This window comes from Tachysurus vachellii, chromosome 2 (assembly GCF_030014155.1).
Source record: "Tachysurus vachellii isolate PV-2020 chromosome 2, HZAU_Pvac_v1, whole genome shotgun sequence".
Classification (NCBI taxonomy): domain Eukaryota; kingdom Metazoa; phylum Chordata; class Actinopteri; order Siluriformes; family Bagridae; genus Tachysurus; species Tachysurus vachellii.
The window spans coordinates 3,505,571-3,528,070 of NC_083461.1; the positions used below are offsets into that span (position 1 = coordinate 3,505,571).

The 22,500-nt window shown below is 41.9% G+C and overlaps 1 protein-coding gene and 1 long non-coding RNA gene across 5 annotated transcripts in view; one reads left to right on the forward strand and one right to left on the reverse strand.

The window, feature by feature from the left end:
* afap1 (actin filament associated protein 1) overlaps positions 1-22,500 on the reverse strand; it is a 75,249-nt gene that overhangs the window by 31,748 nt on the left and 21,001 nt on the right. For 2 of the 4 annotated variants that reach the window (XM_060893907.1, XM_060893890.1), the window contains exons 1-2: positions 14,034-14,425; positions 1,548-1,676 (exon numbers count right to left, since the gene is read on the reverse strand). In XM_060893907.1, the coding sequence (XP_060749890.1) occupies positions 1,548-1,676; positions 14,034-14,067 (163 nt within the window). In that variant the 5' untranslated portion in view covers positions 14,068-14,425. Of the gene's footprint in view, positions 1-1,547; positions 1,677-14,033; positions 14,427-22,500 lie in introns of those variants that run through there. The other 2 variants (XM_060893915.1, XM_060893899.1) reach the window with 2 other exon arrangements.
* On the forward strand, positions 19,895-21,865 carry LOC132858925 (uncharacterized). The gene is made up of 3 exons (XR_009649662.1): positions 19,895-20,180; positions 20,302-20,457; positions 20,663-21,865. It is a non-coding gene; the product is annotated as an uncharacterized LOC132858925 (long non-coding RNA).

Consider the following 22,500-nt stretch of genomic DNA (forward strand, 5'->3'; position numbering starts at 1 on the left):
TGTTTAGGAAGTTTCTAAAAAGACTCTGAATTATGTCCAGGTCGTTCAGATGAGGTTGTGTTTGTCACTGTTTAGAGGCAAAGAGAGTTTTTATTTATAAAGTGAAACGTATATCAGGATGTGTGACGGGGAAACTTCAGAGTTCCTACAGTATTCTGTTTAATAAGAAATAAATAATAAACATGGATATAATCGTAAGATAAAATGCTCTATTCAGGGAAGAGCTGCAACTAAATACAACTTCCAGTGGAATTTTAGCGTGAAGTGTGTGTTTAAAGGTTAAAAACAGCTTGAAGTTTAAAGCCGAATGTGTATTTTAAGATCAGGTGTGTTCACGTTTGTAGCTCAGACTTGGGTTTGGGTGGAGACACATTAAAGGAGTGCGATTATGAGTAGAAATGATGCATCAGACTTGGATATGAACCTGAGCTCATCAGTGCAGTGGAACCTTCAAGGCACTGCATGGAACCAGTCGTCCTTATGTACAGTTTAGCACCTTGTTACTGTTCCTACTGCTACACGTTGACTAAAGGAATGTATGAAACTGTTATGTTTAGTCCAACATGAGAATATGACAGGCACTATAACAGTAATATTGTGAGCTTGAACATGTGGAGGTTCTTTAAACCCTGTAGAACCTGTATCATTCATTTTTAGCAGATGTGGGAGTAAGTCACACGTGTGCAAGTCACAAGTAAGTCTCAAGTCATGAACGTCAAGTCAAAGTCGAGTCGAGTCTTTTTTTAATATTTGTCAAGCAAGTCTCAAGTCTAAAACTTGCGACTTAAATCTGACTCGAGTCAAGTCAAGTCCCACATCTCTGAGTCATTTAACTCAAGTCCGAGTCAAGTCTCAAGTCATGAATGTCAAGTCAAAGTCGAGTCGAGTCTTTTTTAATATTTGTCAAGTAAGGCTCAAGTCTAAAACTTGCGACTTAAGTCTGACTCGAGTCAAGTCATATGACTCGAGTCCCCAATTTCTGATTTTTAGTGAAACAAACGAGAAGCGCTTTGGAAATATTCCTTTACATATGACATGGAGACGGTTCACACTACAAAGCCAAATGCTTGTGGTCACCTGAGCATCATGATCAAGTTCTTGTTGAACATCTCATTCCAGATTGATTCACCCCTCTTTGCTCTTACAATAAGCTCAACTCTACTCATCTGAGAAGGTTTAGTACTGTATGTTGGAGCGTAGCTGTGATCGATCACAGTTTCCCAGTGAGATTAGACTAAAGGTGTTCAGTGGAGTCAGAGTCAGAGTCGGGACTCTGTGCAGGACACTCAAGTTCTTCCTCTCCAACCTGAACCTCCACACCAGGGCCTGTATTCATAAAGATCTCAGCTCCTAATTTAGCTTAAAAATTTCTAACTAGAAATCTTTATTAAATATTGTATACAACACAATTCTCCCTCTTCACCTTTCGGCCATTTTCTCCTCTGAGAAAGAAACTGTTAAACCTCTTAAAGGTCCTCCTCACTACTCCTAACTTAGGTTTGTCCATGAGCAGATCATTGAGGTATTTAAATACTTAAACACAACACCTTTAGCAGACAGGACTCTGTGTAGAATGTTGGAGATCTGCACTTTCTTCTCTCGCACTGCGGCGCTCAAATACTCTCGGTCCAACAGCTCCAAGAAGATCCTCAGCTCCGCCACCAGCTCCTCCATCGCTGTAGAAAACACACAAAATAAATCAAACATGATCAAACACACACACACCCTGAGATGTTTTCCACAATTTATGAAGCTCTCCTTCGTAGGTGATCACGAGCATCGGCTGGCAGCGTACCTGAGGAACGTGAGCGGCTAATGGAAATTCACCGCTCTATAAAAAAACCACACATAACTGAGGCTTTACTTAATATATATGTGTGTTTACTTTATTATTATGTAACCCGGGGAACTGCACTAGATGATTAGTGAGTGTAATGCAGTGTAATGCTGAACTAAGGGCATCACAGCAGTGACACTTAAGCTTCGTACAGCTCAGTAACGTCAAGACGCGTTAAGGTGGTTAAGGACTATAAAATATTTGGTGGCTGCTTTGATGTCATTCTGATTTCATTTGAGGCGTTTCGCTCTAACTAGGATTCAAGAAAACCTGATCCTGTTCGACTCAGATGATGAGATGTACTCCAGGTAAGACTGTACGACTTCAGTCACGGCTTAGGAGCAGTGAGAATACGAATACATCTTAACAAAACAACAAAAGACGTAGAGATCGTTAGATTGTAAGAGTGTAAGGAAGAGTGAAGTAGCTTTATAAATGCATTCAGATTGTAATATTCCCAAACTTATGCGTTAAGTGTCATGAAGTCTGCGCCTGTGTTTCTGTGCTATGTTGCACTTCCTGGTTGTGATCCTACTTCCCTTTCCTGACCGAATACCACTCTTGGATTTGTCCTAATAAAGAATATACTGAGTTTAGGTACCTACTTCCTGTCTCTACTCACTCTATCTAACAGATTGTGAGGACCTGATGGTCCAGTGGTCAAGGCGCTGGGTTCCTAATCAGAAGCCCACAAGCTGCTGAGACATCTACGTTGGGTCCTTGAGCAAGGCCCTTAACCTCACCTGCTCCAGGGGCGCCGAACAATGGCTGACCCTGAGCTCTGACCCCAGGCTCATAATAACCTGGGATATGCGTCAACTGGTTAAGGCTCTGGGTTGTTGATCGGAGGATCGGTGTTCAAGGCCCAGCATAGCCAAGCTGCCACCGACACTGCTTGGCCCTTGAGCAAGGCCCTCAACTCTCCCTGCTCCAGGGGCTGTATCATAGCTGCCCCTGCACTCTTGACCCCAACCTCCTCAGTTGGAATATTCTATTCTATTCTCTATCAACTTATATTTAAGTTATAGTCAACTTATATTGGGGAAAGAAAACAAAAACAGAGGAAGTGGAAGAAAACACCACCCAGGCACGAACTTTCAACCTCTCGTCTTGTCTCATCTTGTCTCCTCTCTTCTCGTCTACTCTCCACTCCTCTCGTCTTGTCTCCCCTCCTCTCATCTTGTCTCCTCTCCTCTCATCTTGTCTCCCCTCCTTTCCTCTCCTCTCATCTTGTCTCCCCTCCTTTTCTCTCCTCTCCTCTTCTCTCCTCTCATCTTGTCTCCCCTCCTCTCCTTTTCTCTCCTCTTCTCTCCTCTCCTCTCGTCTTGTCTCCCCCCTCTCCTCTCGTCTTGTCTCCCCTCCTCTCCTTTTCTCTCCTCTCCTCTCATCTTGTCTCCCCTCCTCTCCTCTCCTCTCCTCTCCTCTCCTCTCATCTTGTCTCCCCTCCTCTCCTCTTCTCTCCTGTCCTCTCCTCTCATCTTGTCTCCCCTCCTCTCCTCTTCTCTCCTGTCCTCTCCACTCGTCTTGTCTCTCCTCCTCTCCTCTCTTCTCGTCCTGTCTCCCCTCCTCTTCTCTCCTCTCCCCCTCACCCTGTCGAAGCCTTGTGTCAACACAATCCAATGACGAAAGATGGTCTGTTTCACTTCCAAAAGCAAGAAGACATATCCGGAGGTGCACAATAAAAATGCATGTACATGCTGGGGCCAGAACTGCAGACACACTGGAGTTTTCTGTCCAATGTTATCCAAAGGAAGAGGATTTAATCCACGCAGTCTAAACACTGAGTTCTGACCAGCACATGGTTCTGTTTCCAGTCTCCAAATGCAGGTAATCTGCACTGAAAAGGAGCTTCAGTCTCAGCCTGATGGGCTGAAACCTGCTGCTGCACAATTATTAATGTGTGTGTATGTGTGTGTGTGTGTGTGTGTGTGGTCAGGGTTTATTACCACCCAGGCAGCAACAACAACCCACAGCATTGCACAAAGTTTCAACATTTCAAAAGAGAGAGAGAGAGAGAGAGAGAGAGAGAGAGAGATTTCTACATTACAGCTAATGTTGTTGCTACATTATAGCTAATGGTGTTGGTACATTATAGCTAAAGTTGTTGCTACATTATAGGTAGAGTTGTTGTTTCATTATAGTTAATGTTGTTGCTAAATTACAGCTAAAGTTATTACTACATTATAGCTAAAGTTGTTGCTACATTATAGTTAATGTTGTTGCTACATTATAGCTAATGTTGTTTCTACATTATAGCTAAAGTTATTGCAACATTACAGCTAAAGTTGTTTCTACTGTACATTATAGCTAAAGTTGCTGCTACATTATAGATAAAGTTGTTTCTACATTATAGCTAAAGCCGTTGTTGCTACATTATAGATAAAGTTGTTTCTACATTATAGCTAAAGTTGTTGTTGCTACATTATAGGTAAAGTTGTTGCTACATTACAGCTAATGTTGTTGCTACATTACAGCTAAAGTTGTTTCTATATTATAGCTAAAGTTATTGCTACATTATAGGTAGAGTTGTTGTTTCATTACAGCTAAAGTTGTTGCTACATTATAGCTAATGTTGTTGCTACATTATAGCTAATGTTGTTGCTACATTATAGCTAGAGTTATTGCTACATTATAGCTAAAGTTGTTGCTACATTATAGCTAAAGTTGTTGCTACATTTTAGCTAAAGTTGTTGCTACATTATAGCTAAAGTTGTTGCTACATTATAGCTAAAGTTGTTGCTACATTATAGCTAAAGTTGTTGCTAAATTATAGCTAAAGTTGCTGCTACATTATAGCTAATGTTGTTGCTATATTATAGCTAATGTTGTTGCTATATTATAGCTAATGTTGTTGCTACATTATAGCTAAAGTTGTTGCTACATTATAGCAATTATAATCCATCAATCCACTTTCACCAGCCTCTCTGTTTAAACATAAACAGTACAAAAACTCGTCTGTTCTGAAGTTTTACCTCTGACTGTTACAAATAAGTGCTGGCACTGGAGACTCCTTCCATAAGTGATACATAATAACCTCTGTCAGGCGAGCAGTACTAAACTATACTATACTATAGATACAATAATGTATCAGAACAAGTGCGTTAATGATAAACCTGTGAATTGTAGCCGCACTACTGTCCGAGCTACTGGAGGGGATGTGGTTGCTTAGAGATTAAGGCGTGGACTGCCAATTGGAAGGTTGTGAATTCAAATCCCAGGTCCACCAAGCTGCCACTGCTGGGCCCCTGAGAAAGGCCCCTAACCCTCAACTGTTCAGTTGAATAAAATGAGTTAGCTCTGGATAAGGGGGTCTGCCAAATGCCATAAATGTAAGCTACTGCTTACGAACTGAAAACAAACTGAAATCTTCTGACCAATCAAAATCCAGGATTCAACATCACTATTATTTTGGTATGAATGTTTTATTAATTGTTTATCGTTAATGTTTTGATTTTATTAGTGCTCTCTCGATTATCTGAGGTGTAGATGTGAGTCAAAACCTTAAAGAATTTAAGATTCATTTATTTCATTTTATTTCCTCTTACTTCCTAAATGGTTAATGATAACTTTTCAGCTGAAGGGACTAAAACTCGAGCACTGACTAAATGAACAAACACAAAGTAAATAAATGACTAATGTAAGCAGTGTTGAGGATATTTGGGTGGTAAATAAACGTTCAGCAGTGAAGTCACTGTTCTCTCTCTGAGGCGCCAAGATAGCAGGAAGTTCTGAATCACTGAACCACAAAAAAATTTTGTTTGTTTTTTTAGTTAAGTATAGCTGCGATATAAGTTCACACTCAACCAGTGTTTTTCTCATCCGCTAAGAAATAAAATTTATCCACAAACAGCGGCCGATAAAGTAGACGCTCGTAGACAGTTAACTGATCTAACAAATGGAATCAAGTGATTGGTTGCGACAAAAAACTTCAAAAACCTTTATGCAAATTTATACAGCAGCTGCATCGCATTGTCCAGTCAGATGAAACAAATCCTTCCTTATCATAAAAAAACATATCACGATTTTTCAAAAAATATATATATAATTTGTATTGATAAACAAAAATAAATAAAACTGAAAAGCAGAAAAAATTTAAAGTTAATTTTGTTCATTTCACAAATTTAAATATTCTTAACATCAAACCACTAACTTCCACTCATGTCAGCATATTATGACATAATTCATCACGGTACCGATATTATAGCATCATATCTCCCAGCCAAGATACGATAAGTACAGCTATTTCTTTTTCTCTGTATTTCTAGGTGAGAATTGTTGTTTTTTTTTATTGTACAGTTGACTGAGTGCATGTTATCGTTTACTGCAGCTGTAAATAAGACAAAAGAAAAAAATAATAAAGAAATAACTATTTTACCCGAAAAGGTCCCGCTGCTATTTGCTTGGCTGCTGATTGATAACAAAAATGTGTCAGTGGTGTAACGTGATCGATTTTGCAATAAGTCGCAAAAATACAACGAGTTAACGAGATAGCATATTTGCTAATACTGATTCAGACATTGGGATTACTTTATGTCACAAAAACAATAACAACACAAAAAAACTCTGAAACTGACAGCAAAAAGAAGTGAAATTTTGATTATAGCAAGGAGATAAGTTAATACGTCATATTGCACTATAAAAAAAACAACAAAGCACATGTATAAAGCTTTAAACGAATGGATTTATGTATAAATCTCTTGCACAAGACATCGGTGTTCATGAAAATGGTGGTATGGGTTATACGGTCTGTCTGCGTCTGCACCGAGCCATGAACCGTCAACAAACACCTGAGCTGACGGAAGACTAAGATCATGTTTCTGAACAAAACGAGGTTTAAAGGGGATTGAAAGCTGGCTTTTAAATCAGATATGTTGCTGGCGGTGTGGATGATCACCTGGGTACAATGCGGGTCTGTTTCATCTCCTCTCTTTTCAGGTAACACCGTTTTCACCTTTTCTTTAAATTGTTTATAGATTTTTTTTCTACTACCCTGGTGCCTTGTTTGCCCCTTTAGTGCTCATTTAGCCTTTCCAGCCGTCTTTGTGCTTTACCTTTTATGGAGTTTTGTGGGCGTCACTGAACGGAAACAGCTGATCAACATATGCACACAATTGTGAAGAACATCTTTAGAACATCTTTTCTAAATGATGCACAAAAGTTTTCTTTGTTTTTGGCAATACCTGTGAAATATTTCAAACGGTTCAACGGGTTGACGTGAATAAGATTTCCACAAACGTACACAAAGATCCGTCGCCAAATTTATGGTAGTTCAACTAGAATTAGCATTAGCATGGACATTCAACTACAATTCTGAAAATATGTGAAGTTTGTAATTAATAATAAGAGCATTGGGGGTGTGTCTGTAAAATGTTTGACAAACAAATAAGCACCAGTTTTTTCATCAGTTTGCCCAGTCTGAGTGTACAGACTGATATCAGACGTCATGCCTAATGATTTATTCATTAGCACAATGTCTATTCACAGCTTTCTTGCACAGTGCACACACATGGTGAACTCAGTGTATAAACCAATTGCGGGTTTGAGCCGAAATTGAGAATCCAGGATGCTGAAAGTAGGATAGCGTTGTCGGCACCATGAGCCAGGATTTTTTATTTTTTTTGCCGGCATTCAGCTTTGAGAATCAACTCTGTGGTTTTGGATATTTGGCCTTCTTTGCTGCCTGGCCACCACAGACGGACCGGGACATACCAGCGCACTGACACCATGCAGCCAGTCACCTCATCTCTGAATCCACACATACACACACAAACGCGCACACACACCCACACACACATGATTTCTTTATAAGCAGGTTCCTGAAAGTTCTGGGCTCGGATACATCACCGCAATTATCTATGAACTGTTGCTGTAACTGTTGAAGTAGTTGCACAGTAGAAGTGCAATTTGTGTGTGTGTGTGTGTGTGTGTGTGTGTGTGTGTGTGTGTGTGTGTGTGTGAAGTCTTCCTGGTGCCGGTTTCTCTCACAGAAATTTCCACTGCTAAAAGCAGCATGGACTAACCTGAGAGGATTTTATCAAGCTAGCATGAAGTAACTAACCTAAGAGGATTTTAGCTCGCTAGCATGAACTAACCTGAGAGGATTTCTAAAAGGATTTTAGCTCGCTAGCATGAACTAACCTGAAAGGATTTCCAAAAGGATTTTAGCTCGCTAGCATGAACTAACCTGAAAGGATTTCCAAAAGGATTTTAGCTAGCTAGCATGGACTAACCTGAGAGGATTTTAGCTAGCTAGCATGGACTAACCTGAGAGGATTTTAGCTCGCTAGCATGAACTAACCTGAGAGGATTTCTAAAAGGATTTTAGCTCGCTAGCATAAACAAACCTGAGAGGATTTCTAATAGGATTTTAGCTCGCTAGCATGAACTAACCTGAGAGGATTTTATCAAGCTAGCATGAAGTAACTAACCTAAGAGGATTTTAGCTAGCTAGCATAAACTAACCTGAGAGGATTTCTAATAGGATTTTAGCTCGCTAGCATGAACTAACCTGAGAGGATTTCCAAAAGGATTTTAGCTAGCTAGCATGGACTAACCTGAGAGGATTTTAGCTAGCTAGCATGAACTAACATGAGAGAATTTCTAATAGGATTTTAGCTCGCTAGCATGAACTAACCTGAGAGGATTTCTAATAGTTTTTTAGCTAACTAGCATTAGGTAACCAGACTGGATTTCTGACAATATTTTGGTTTTTAGCATAAACTCCCCTGACAGGATTCCTCACACGATTAGCTAGCTTGAAGTATCCTGACAGAATTTCTGACCGGATTTTAAACCTGATAGCTAGCTAATGTGAGCTAAGCCAAAAAAAAAAACATTTGATCTTCACTTTTAGTGAATAGAACTGGCTAACATGAGCTAACCTGATAGTATTACACTTCAAATTCATAAATGTTCATAATCTTCACAGTTAACATTATCCAACTTAGCTATCCTGGCAGGATTTTAGCTTACTAGTATGAGCTCATTGAGTTTTGGAAATCTACAATTATATGTCACGTTTCCTCCTTGTCTTCAGTGTGTTAATAAGCTGATAATGAAGTTTAATCCACAACTGCACATATAAAGGTTCCTCCAGGTGTTCCTCACAGAATATCCACTGATTCAGAAGTGAATGAAGAGATATTTTGGAATCTGTAAAATGGCCATCCGAGCGAGTGTGTGACAGCTAAATGACACGGTAACGCTAAAGTGCGGAGTCGGGCTATAAATATCTAGCAGATGCTCCATTCCAGCGTTAATGATGGACTACAGTAAATCTCCAGATGTACAGACACCAAACACACCACTGATCATCAATGAGAGGGAAAATGTGTGTGTGTGTGTGAGTGTGTGTGTGAGTGTGTGTGTGTGTGTGTGTGGTGGATTACAGAGCACTAATGTGTAAACCACACTTGAGGGAAGAGGGAATGAGGATAGGGGACCGTGGTCGGAGAAACCCTCATCTCGGGTGGTGGAGAGACTTCATGGTGCCTTGAAAAATGGTTTCTCTCAGCCACAATGCTCTATAGTCTTGTATAACAATGTACAATGTGGTATAATACATTATAACATTGTATAATGCTGTAAAGTGCTGTATAATGTTGTTTAATGATGTATACACCAGAGTATAATAATGTATCATGATGCATAATGATGGATAATGCTGTATGGTTCTAGATAGTTATGTATAGTTCTGTACAGCGCTGTATAGATCTTATAGCGCTGTACAGAACTATACAGCACCATATAGCACTTTACAGAACTATACAGAAGTATGCAGAACTATCTAGAACTATACAGCATTATCCATCATTATAGTGCTGTATAGTTCTAGAAAAAGTCTGCATAGTACTGTATAGTTCTGCATAGTGCTATATAGTGCTGTATAGTGCTGTATAGTACTGTATAGTGCTGTATAGTACTGTATAGTGCTGTATAGTACTGTATAGTTCTGTATAGTGCTGTATAGTGCTGTATAGTTCTGTATAGTGCTGTATAGTGCTGTATAGTGCTGTATAGTTCTGTGTAGTGCTGTATGGTGTTGTATAGTTCGGTATGGTGCTGTATAGTGCTGTATAGTTCTGTATAGTGCTGTATAGTTCTATATAGTGCTGTATAGTGCTGTATAGTGCTGTATAGTTCTGTATAGTTCTGTATAGTGCTGTATAGTTCTGTATAGTTCTGTATAGTGCTGTATAGTTATGTATAGTTCTGTATAGTTCTGTATAGTGCTGTATAGTTCTGTATAGTGCTGTATAGTGCTGTATAGTTCTGTATAGTTCTGTATACTGCTGTATAGTTATGTATAGTTCTGTATAGTGCTGTATAGTTCTGTATAGTGCTGTATAGTTCTGTATAGTGCTCTATTGTGCTGTATAGTGCTGTATAGTTCTGTATAGTTCTGTATTGTGCTGTATAGTGCTGTATAGTTCTGTATAGTTCTGTATAGTGCTGTATAGTTCTGTATAGTGATCTATTGTGCTGTATAGTGCTGTATAGTTCTGTATAGTTCTGTATTGTGCTGTATAGTGCTGTATAGTTCTGTATAGTTCTGTATTGTGCTGTATTGTGCTGTATAGTGCTGTATAGTTCTGTATAGTGCTGTATAGTTCTGTATAGTTCTGTATAGTGCTGTATAGTTCTGTATAGTGCTCTATTGTGCTGTATAGTGCTGTATAGTTCTGTATAGTTCTGTATTGTGCTGTATTGTGCTGTATAGTTCTAGAAAAATTCTGCATAGTGCTGTATAGTTCTGTATAGTGCTGTATAGTATTGTATAGATCTGTATAGTGCTGTATAGTTCTGTATAGTGCTGTATAGTATTGTATAGATCTGTATAGTGCTGTATAGTATTGTATAGATCTGTATAGTGCTGTATAGTATTGTATAGATCTGTATAGTGCTGTATAGATCTGTATAGTGCTGTATAGATCTGTATAGTGCTGTAGAGTGCTGTATAATGATGAAGACTGCTGTACAAAACTGTAAGGTTTAGAGTAAAAAGGGAGAGGAGAGAGGAGAGAGACATTACCCAGAATCCCCAGTGAGATCCGAGTCAGTCTGCTGATAAAGGCCTGTCTTATGTTAATAAGGGGGTGATAAAGACGAGCTGTCAGTGTGTGTGTGTGTGTGTGTGTGTGTGTGTGTGTGTGTGTGTGTGTGTTTGTGTGTGTGAGGGAGAGATGAAAGATTGCGTACCTAAGCCAAACTGCTGACAGAGTAAATTAGAGAGGTGGATGAGGGATAAAATGTGAGAAATGTCTGCATGTAAAAGCTTTTAAAAGGTTGTGACTGGGGGAACCCCCTCTATGCAACACACACACACCACACACACACACACAGAGTGCCAAGTAACACAATGTTCAAACTGTAATAAATGCTAATAAACACATTAAATGCAGTTACAGGCTAGCATGAGGTCAAATCTGTGCAGAACCTCATACTCACATCCAGATCCATGTGTATGCTGTAGTTTAGACGGAATGTTCTAGACATTTGAGAAGACTTTTACATTGACATGCAACCATAGTAAAACACCTTGATAAACATCAGAAAACATCAGATTTTGGCTATTGTCGTGAAGCTAGGAAATGAATTCTTTACTAAAGACCTAGTTTTTCAGACCTGTCGAAGGATGTTAGTTAATTGTAGGCTGTCCATCATACTACAGGGTGGTGTGGGGGCTAAATGTCAGTAAACAGGAAGTAGTAAAATGTCAAAAATGATAGCTACAACATTGCTAGTGCAGTTTCCATCCTGATCCATCTGCACCGATCAACTCCATTGACATTTACAGCATCCTGCTTTGTCAAAAAGGTGAATTATAAGTGTTTTTGAAGGAATTTTTGGAACGTTTAGGAAGTCTTAACCAATCCTAGCACAGAAAGTGGGAACAATTCAATTCAGTTCAGTTGTAAACAGTACACTGTAAAACATTGTCACAAAAAAGAAAGCTTTCACAGATCGGGAGAAGAGAACCTGAGGAAGACCCGAGGAAGAAACCTCGGCTCAGACCGAATGACGGCGAAGCGCAGGCTTATTAGCCGTTCCACAGGTGTAGAAGAGTAGAAGTGTAAAGACAATATAAGTAGACAATGTTCATGATCATGATTTACAGCATCTGCAGTGAGATTGAACACTGAAGCAACATGAGTCTTGCGCGTGAATGTGTTGGCCATTTTTTTATGCTGGTGCTGATCTTTAAGAGTACACAGATGGAAAAATGGACATGAGCAGGAACAGATATTTGTGGCACAAGAACGGAAATTTGTTAAAATTCAGACCAACATCAAGAAAGTGAAAGTGATACACAGTGCTTCCTTAATCACGAGTGTATTGCTACATGTAAAACACATGATGAGTGACTGGGCTGCGTTACTCTACGTAAAAATTCTAAAATTTTCTAAAATTATCTACTGAATTCTTGAATCTGATTGGCCAGAGGTTGGAGCAGCTATGCAACTCCCAGGTTTGTATTAATGTGTTTGTTTTAATAAATTATAATAAATATATATATAGGGGGTCACGGTGGCTTAGTGGTTAGCACGTTCGTCTCACACCTCCAGGGTTGGGGGTTCGATTCCCGCCTCTGCCTTGTGTGTGTGGAGTTTGCATGTTCTCCCCGTGCCTCGGGGGTTTCCTCCGGGTACTCCGGTTTCCTCCCCCGGTCCAAAGACATACATGGTAGGTTGACTGGCGTCTCTGGAAAATTGTCCGTAGTGTGTGATTGTGTGAGTGAATGAGAGAGTGTGTGTGCCCTGTGATGGGTTGGCACTCCGTCCAGGGTGTATCCTGCCTTGATGCCCGATGACACCTGAGATAGGCACAGGCTCCCCGTGACCCAAGGTAGTTCGGATAAGCGGTAGAAAATAAATGAATGAATGAATGAATATATAGGGAGAATGCTAGAAATAAACTAATTATGTAAAAAAAAAAAAACAGCTATGGAAGGAGTCTCCAGTGTCAGTGGAGAAGCTGTAAGGTCTTTTTTTTTAGCCACTGTAATGTAAAAGAGAATTTGATTCTCTTCCACAACATGAAATGTAACTGGATAAATTTGTACAATTAATTATTTCTTGATAACTAAAAGAAATAGCAAATTGTGATATAGGAGGAATAAAACTGGTAAAACTGGATATAGGTGGTAGCCTAGTGTTTAAGGTGTTGGGTTACCGATCGGAAGGTTGTGAGTTCGATTCCCACCTCCACCAAGCTGTCACTGCTGGGCCCCTGAGCAAGGCCCTTAACCCTCAATTGCTCAGTTGTATAAAAATAAGATAAAATGTAAGTCGCTCTGGATATAAGGGCGTCTGCTAAATGCCGTAAAATGTAAATGTCATAGCAAGCGTCTATTGGAGCAAGTATCGCTGCGAACATTAACACTCGCTCTACCTAGTATGATGATCTGAACTTTGCAATGCTTTTTGGAAACCTGGACTTTAATAACATGGACAACCGATCCACCAATCAATCATCGACGACATCCAGCTGGCTAAAAGTCCAAATCTTTACAAGAGTGTATCAGAATGATTTATTTCATGCTGTTATTAAACTTTTTTTAAATGTGATGTGACGTGACATACGGCTAAGTACAGTGACCCATACTCAGAATTCGTTCTCTGCATTTAACCCATCCAAAGTGCACACACACATCAGTGAACACACACACACCGTGAACACACACCTGGAGCAGTGGGCAGCCATTTATGCTGCGGCGCCCGGGGAGCAGTTGGGGGGGTTCGGTGCCTTGCTCAAGGGCACCTCAGTCGTGGCCGGCCCGAGACTCGAACCCACAACCTTCGGGTTACGAGTCAGACTCTCTAACCATTAGGCCTCGACTGGATTTATTACAAATGAACTAAAATTAGTTTGGGATTTCATTTGGAAAGGCTTCCTCCAGGCTGTAGCTGGATTCTGAAACCTTAATAAAGCTTCTTGTTACAGACTCTAAAGCAAGTCCCTTCTTCTTCTTCTCTGTTCTTCTTCTATAGGTTTCTCTGGCGTAACATAACACTCTACAGAGCATGGAACCAAATTGGAACCACATGCTGCTCGAGTCTGAACTTCTGCTCGCGATGCTACAGGCTAACTCGTCATAAAATGAACTCTGTTTGTTTTTTTAGATACACGAATCCACTGTAATGAATCCATCGGATTTTTTTTATTAGAAAACTTTTCATGTCCATAAAACACTCACCCCTGGAGGCGAACAGAATAGGATCACTCCGCATGGTGAAGGTGATCACATCTACCCGAGCGTCCAGATGCCTGCTTTCATCCAGTCCAGCCCAGAGAGACCGGCTACGCTTCTGCTCTTTGACGAAGAAAACTTTCTTCTCTCTTCTCTCCTCCTCTTTTCTTTTCTTCCCTCCTTCTACCACGTCCTGCCCTGACACTGTACGATCTCCTCCTTTGTTTCCTTAAAGAGCCTGAAATCTTTGTCAGTTTCCAGACCTATCCTTCTTTTTCTCTCGTTCTTTCTTCCTTTTTTTTCCTGAGCAGAAATTCAGCACACTTTCTGTGCCTTCCTTATTGTGCAAACACCACTGGTTAAAAAGCAACACCTCTTTCTTTCCTTCTCTCTCTCTCTCTCTCTCTCTCTCTCCTTTTCTTCCCCTCCCCTTTTTCTCCACCCTCGAGCCTCTGGAGATCTCCTCCTCCTCATGTGTGTGTGTGTGTGTGTGTGTGTGTGTGTGTATGTGAGCCTACAGCATCTGTAGCGTAGTGGCACGCTTTATTTTTAAAGCGGTGTTTATTTAAAATAACCTCAAACCTCACACATGTTCTGAGAAGGAGAAAAAGCTCCTGGTGTTAATTACAGCACTGAAGCAAATTCCCTACAAAGAGAACAAAGCCTCAGCCATGACAGATGTGGTGGGAAAAACAAATACCTCAGTGTAAAGTGGGATCCTGGGGGGCTTGAGGTGACCACAACCTGTCATTCACATCCAACTGTGATTTAGGGTAAAGACTGGGATGTACATTTATTATAAATGATTCAACCTCAGAGCGCTGCTTATTCTTACTTGGATATATGGATGGATGGATGGATGGATGGATGGATGCCCTTTATCTATCAGACCTCCTCCCAGGTACAGTGTGAGGCCCAGTAAAGTGTCACTACATGAGGATGAGGCGTGCCTGTGGTTCCACACTAATGCTCGAGCTCCTCTGTGTCTCCGCAGGAGATCTGTCTCCACTCCATCCGTCACTCAGCACGTCGGAGGAGAGCACCGACCTGCTCGGTTATTAAAGTAAAGCGTTTCGCCACCGACTGGTTTCACGACCTGTCATTAGACTCACGGAACTAAAAAACCTGTCCGTCCTCCACGGACCGAATATTTCTCATTCTTATCAACCCCCAGCCTCAGGGGGTATCAGTGACGTGTTGGGATCGGGGGTTAGTCTAAGGTACAAGGTGAATATCTGCTCCTCACACATGACCAGACTGTTTAAAAGAGCTACATGTTAAAAAGCTGAATGCTCATTGTGTGTTACAGCCTAAAAAGCCCACACCAGTATTAGAACCAAAGATCTAATCTCCAAAGTGACTGACAGGAGGTTCTCTGGAGCACGAGTCACGTCTTCATTGGTTGTTTAAATCCTACGATCCTACTCGTGTACTTATGTAGCGAGGACGACGTCTGTAACGGCATTAATGATGGTTTAGAGGGACTTTAATCGAGAACAGCTGTAGAAAACAAACACCGACTTTAACTCCTTAACCTTAACGGGTCCATTTTATGTGTCTTTGCCCAAATTTCTCTGGATTAGTGGAATACTAAACAAGTCGAATCCACACGTGCAGATCAGACATGTTTTCTTCCCTCTGACCATCGGCGCTTGAAGTCCCTAATAGCTGAATAGAGTCCTTAGATGGAAAACCATCATCGCTGGGAATCGTTTGTACCCACAACACGTTATGGTGTTTAAGGGTGTTTTCACACTTAAAGTATTTTCCAGGCTCCATGGTTGTCTAGTTTAAGAGTTTGGTGGCAAACGAACATTGTTTTCGAGCCCAGGAACGATCCAGAAAACCGATCCCACGTCCTCTGGAAAACGATGGTCTGGGGTTCGCTTCTACTCTCTCAGCATCACACACCGGGTGCCACGATCGTTTCAGCTCGACACATTACTTCCTGTTTTCACATTACTTCCACCGAATGAGGTGGAACGAGTACTGCAAGGTTTATTACTTCACCTGAGTGATGATGTTTATCAGGACGAAGGGTTCTGATATCACCTTAATTAATCGTACGTCGTCCTTACGTAAGATTTGATATCTGACGCCGTTTCCTGGCTGCTTGACTCGACAACAGCGAATCGGGTCGACTTCATAAGCGCGACGTCTCTTATTATCAGTCGTGTCGTGTTATTATCGTGTGATATACTGAATACAAGGATATACGCATATACGCAAAGAGCGATAATGTATCTAATGAAAGAGTAAAAGGCTCTAGATGAGGCTACCTACAATGCTAGCCTTGTTTCTCTTCATTCGGCTGACACAAAGGCAAAAGGAAAATAAGAGCTGAAGAAGCGGGTCACGTTGTTGTTTGAGACCGAATCCTCGGTCGCTGGAACTCTTTCGCAAGAAGGTTTATGTGTCCTAAGCGCCTAAAAGGCCGAAGCTGAATAAGCACTGTGTGCAAAGAGAAACAAACGCACGCGGGTGAAAAAGGAAGGGAGGGAAAAGGATCATTAGAGAAAAGAGGAATGGAGAAAGACTTGTGTTGACTCTCCATCTCTCGCAGCTCTTACCCTGGTATTCGAGGCACGCCTTTCAAAACACAGAATAACTAACAAACCCTTTCTACTGCACGCCAGCACTCACGCCACCTGCACGGCATTCTGGGAGCGTGTGTGTGTGTGTGTGTGTTGAAGACGGGGGTAAATTAGGGGGGTCCACTTTAAACAAACGCCACACCAATGACACATAAAGCAGGGCGGTGCTCAGTCTCCACTCGTTCCCTTATTCCCCTTCTCCCTTTAAAGCTGCTCGAGGAGTCTTGTGTTTGTTCATACCACCGGTCTCATTATTGTTCGAATTGTTAACAAAAACACAGCCATTTAGAGCGTTATACAAAAATCTACCTGATTTAAAAAAAAAAGGCATTAAAGTCGACGTTGGGGGTCACGGTGTCTTAGTGGTTAACACGTTCGCCTCACACCTCCAGGGTTGGGGGTTCGATTCCCACCTCCACCTTGTGTGTGTGGAGTTTGCATGTTCTCCCCGTGCCTCGGAGGTTTCCTCCGGGTACTCCGGTTTCCTCCCCCGGTCCAAAAACATGCATGGTAGGTTGATTGGCATCTCTGGAATATTGTCCATAGTGTGTGATTGTGTGAGTGAATGAGAGTGTGTGTGTGTGTGTGTGTGTGCCCTGTGATGGGTTGGCACTCCGTCCAGGGTGTATCCTGCCTTGATGCCCGATGACGCCTGAGATAGGCACAGGCTCCCCGTGACCCGAGGTAGTTCGGATAAGTGGTAGAAGATGAATGAATAAAGCCGACGTTGTTCGAGTACAGAATCGTTCACGAACGAACGACAAAACTCCGACTCGTCACGACGTCTTTCGGCGTCTTATAAAAAGAGAAACTAAAGTAACAGATGATCATTTTGCTCTTTGCTTCTTATCACGTAAACATGCTTGTGATCTGTGCGACCGTTACATGCATGGTGTAGGAGTTGGCTGAGGTTGTTTTTAGGAAAATATAAGCTGTAAATCATCCTCCAGTCATGAGAATGTCAGAGCGGTCCATGAGGGAACAAGATGGCTGAAGGCTCCATGGAGCGGGATGCACTTATTTCCAGGGATTTCAGTACAGCGTAACAGATATTGTGTCATCGGGTAGGCGTGGCCTATTTGATAATCTAACGCTAACCGTAGCGTTAGATTATCAAATAGGCCACGCCTACCCGATGACACAATATCTGTTTTTGGTTTTTGGTTGTTTATTTGTTTACTAAAATAAATCTACCTGTATGACTGTTTTATTCTTCGTAGTATGCTGTTTGTTTTTTTTTTTTTTGAAAGAGGGAGTTTTTCTAAGACCTCCGGAAACATGCCCACTTTACGTCGTGGTAACGAAACCCCTGGAATTTAGTGAATGCCCCCATGACAGGATGGCTGACAGTAACAAAGTTCAACATGAGAAGACGGTTGTTTTTTCTCCATATAGTCGACACCGTATAACGTTCTGAGTGCTACACGAAATGTTACTAAAGTGCGCAGATCTGATCTCTTTAAACACTATCAGAGACGTAGCACTAACGTGTCCTGATACGTGGGATGTTGTAGCTCATTGGCTAAGGTGCTGGATTACAGATCAGAAGGTTGTGAGTTTAAATCCCAGGTCCACCGAGCTGCCTCTGCCGAGCCCCTGAGCGTGATTTAGACTTTTTTCAAAATGCGTTTCTGTTCAACATCATCTGCTTACTCTGTTTTTTAACCCAATTAAGTTCTACACGCTCATACACTCATCGTCTGAGTGTCCAGCTGCGACTCCCTAAAATGTCTCAACCCCCTCCTCCCTGCAGACGTGCCTTTAACCACACTACAGCAACCTCCGTTTCTCTAATGTATGTTCATAACAGTAGAACACACGACAGCTGTAATTCTGAATTCTTGAATCTGATTGGCCAGAGGTTGGAGCAGCTATGCAAATCCCAGGTTTGTATTAATGTGTTTGTTTAAATAAATTATAATAAATATATATAGCGAGGGGGTCACGGTGACTTAGTGGTTAGCACGTTTGCCTCACACCTCCAGGGTTGGGGTTCGATTCCCGCCTCCACCTTGTGTGTGTGGAGTTTGCATGTTCTCCCCGTGCCTCGGGGGTTTCCTCCGGGTTCTCCGGTTTCCTCCACCGGTCCAAAGACATGCATGGTAGGTTGACTGACATCTCTGGAAAATTGTCCCTAGTGTGTGATTGCGTAAGTGAATGAGAGTGTGTGTGTGCCCTGTGATGGGTTGGCACTCCGTCCAGGGTGTATCCTGCCTTGATGCCCGATGACGCCTGAGATAGGCACAGGCTCCCCGTGACCCGAGGTAGTTCAGATAAGCGGTAGATGAATGAGAGTGAGAGAGAGAACTAAAGATGGTATTTATTATGACTTTCTCCTGATACAGAAACTGTGACTATCAGCTGATCTGATATCCATATTTGATGATATTTGATCTCTTTCCTAAAAATAAACCCATAAAAATCCTGTAAAAAAAAATTAAAGTCTAATCAAATCAAAACAGTCTCTTTATACGTAAACTTGTCCAAATCAATTCTACAGTCTATTCATATCCGATTCTAATCTTTTATGCTTGTTCCGATTTGTTTCTCTGATATCCGATCCGATATCTGATTGACTGATGAATGTGCACCCTCTCTCTCTCTCTCTCTCTCTCTCTCTCTCTCTCTCTCGCTCTCTCTCTCTCTCTCTCTCTCTCTCTCTCTCTCGCTCTCTCTCGCGCTCTCTACCCCCCGTCTATCTCTCTCGCTCTCTCTCTCTCGCACGCTCTCTCTCACTCTCTACCCTGTCTCTCTCTCTCTCTCTCTCTCTCTCTCTCTCTCTCTCTCTCTCTCGTGCTCTCTCTCTCTCTACCTCCCTGTCTCTCTCTCGCGCTCTCTCGTGCTCTCACTCTCTACCCCATCTCTCTCTCTCTCTCTCTCTCTCGCTCTCTCTCTTGCGCTCTCTCTCACGCCCCCGTCTCTCTCTCTCTCTCTCGCTCTCTCTCGCATGCTCTCTCTCACTCTCTACCCCCCGTCTCTCTCTCTCTCTCTCTCTCTCTCTCTCGCTCTCTCTCTCTCGCGTGCTCTCTCTCACTCTCTACCCCCGTCTCTCTCTCTCTCTCTTGCGCTCTCTCTCACTCTGTACCCCCCGTCTCTCTCTCTCTCTCGCGCTCTCTCACGCGCTCTCTCACTCTCTACCCCGTCTCTCTCTCTCTCTCTCGCGCTCTCTCTCACTCCCCCGTCTCTCTCTCTCTCTCTCTCTCTCACGCGCGCGCTCACTCTCACTCTCCCCCCCGTCTCTCTCTCTCTCTCTCTCTCTCGTTCTCTCTCTCTCTTTTAAGTCGAGCTTTCTTCAGCAACATGGTGTGTTGTCCTCCGGCGTGTTGATTTATTGTTGAACTTGCGAGGTAGCGGTTAAAACATCTGCCCCGGAACTAATCATCTGTTTTCAGAAGCGGAGCCTGACGCTGAGCCGACATGTTTAGGCTTCTCTTCGTGCCTCGAGGAGTCACAGAGTCAGTCGGATGTCACATAAATACGCAAAGAGGTTTGCTAGCAGTTCTGATTTTTATACTGATACTCAAACGTCTTATAGCTACAGCTTGGAAAACAGAACTAAGTAAGTCATTAATCTCACAATTTCTAATAACTTATAGACAATATTTTGTAATTCTCACTAGTAAAACTAACACAGAAATAATGTCGGAAATGAAATTCTCCTTTTTTTTTTTTTTTTACAGCATTTAGCAGACGCCTTTATCCAGAGCGACTTACATTTTTTATCTTATACAACTGAGGGTTAAGGGCCTTGCTCAAGGGCCCAGCAGTGGCAGCCTGGTGGACCTGGGAATCGACCTCATAACCTTCTGATTGGTGGACAGGAACGGGCTCATGGGGTGAAACACTCTATTCAACTCTATAGATTGTACCAAATGTTAACAAATCTTGCTATTGCAATTTAAAAGAAATAATTTATTCAATTCAGTTTAGGAAATAAAAAATAGTGTTTACTCCGAGTGGACCGGTGTTACTAAAGCACTGATGAAAATTGCCATGTCAATGTATTTGATCTGATTATTATATTGTTCTAATTATAAACAGCACTCCAGCTAATCAGAGGACTTTATCTTCGAGCCTCTCTCACTCACTCACTCACTCATCTTCTACCGCTTATCCGAACTACCTCGGGTCACGGGGAGCCTGTGCCTATCTCAGGCGTCATCGGGCATCAAGGCAGGATACACCCTGGACGGAGTGCCAACCCATCGCAGGGCACACACACACTCTCATTAACTCACACACTACGGACAATTTTCCAGAGATGCCAATCAACCTACCATGCATGTCTTTGGACCGGGGGAGGAAACCGGAGTACCCGGAGGAAACCCCCGAGGCACGGGGAGAACATGCAAACTCCACACACACAAGGTGGAGGCGGGAATCAAACCCCCAACCGCCTTCGAGCCTGCTGACTAAAACAAAAAACTGAAAACATGCTCAGTCTGATGACGCTAATTGCCTCAGTGCTGTAGTCAGGTGAAGGATCTGAGGTGAGGATGTAAGGATTTGACCCCGGGGCAAACGTGAGTACAGAGTGGAGCGCTGGCGCTTATCCAGAACACTCGAGCCCTCAGGAAGGAAGGAAAGAAAGAAAGGAAGGAGGGAGAGAGGGAGGGAGGGAAGGGAGAAAGCGAGGTGAAAGAAAGACTCTGAGACATGTTTCTCTCCTGTAACACACCGGCTGCTGTGTGACTGGAACAGGGCTGGAGATTGTTTCTTCTCAAACACACACACACACATACACACACACACACACACACAGTATCAGCGACGAATGAATGATGAAGAACAGCTCAGCATTCCAACAAGACTTACGTGTTTAAGACCCACCGAATCCCCTCTGTCTGTACAACTTCATCTCACATACACAACATGAGCAGTTTAGATAATTTATCAATGAAGACTGTACATTAAAAACATGTGCATGCAGTGTCACACACACACACACACACACACACACACACACACACACACACACACACATGGTTGTACTGGCAGACGGAATGGAAACTGGAATGAATGGTTTTAAGTACTGCTTCCTCTCACGCTGTTTTACACGTCTTCAAGCACCTCCTCTTTTTCACCTCTTCACGTCAATCTATCCATCTATTTCTCTTTTTCTTCTCTCCACATTATTACACTTGCCAAACTGCTTTAAAAATACGTTTGAATTCATTAAGATTTAACGTGTGACTGCGTTTCAATATAATTTAGTTTACACGGTACTGGGGGAGGAGCCATATCACAGACTATTACATCATAATATTTGTAATTATTAAAGTTATTTATTCAAAATGAATTCTGTGCTACTTGCTTTCATTTTTCGACTGAATTAACTTTCATGCTGGGAAACTTTGCAAAGACTGTGACTGTTACACATCACTGCCACTGGAGACTCTGGAGATTTCATAACAAAAAACTTCACTATATCATCAATTACACACTTCTATAGAACACATATGTTTGATTCACTTGGTTCACTTCCTTCAATGGAGTCACTTTGGTTCACTTCCTTCAATGGAGTCACTTTGGTTCACTTCCTTCAATGGAGTCACTTTGGTTCACTTCCTTCAATGGAGTCAGTTTGGTTCACTTCCTTCAATGGAGTCAGTTTGGTTCACTTCCTTCAGTGGAGTCGATTCAGAGTCAAATCATTTTTTTCACTCAAACAAACAGTATGTTTGGTTCACTCCCTTCAATGGAGTTGATTCAGAGTCAAATCATTTTTTCACTAGAAACATAGCATGTTTGGTTCACTTCCTTAAATGGAGTCGATTCTGAGTCAAATCACTTTTTCACTAGAAACACATACTGTAGCATGTTTGGTTCACTTCCTTCAGCCTTCACTTTTTTAACTAAAACACATAACAAGCTTGATT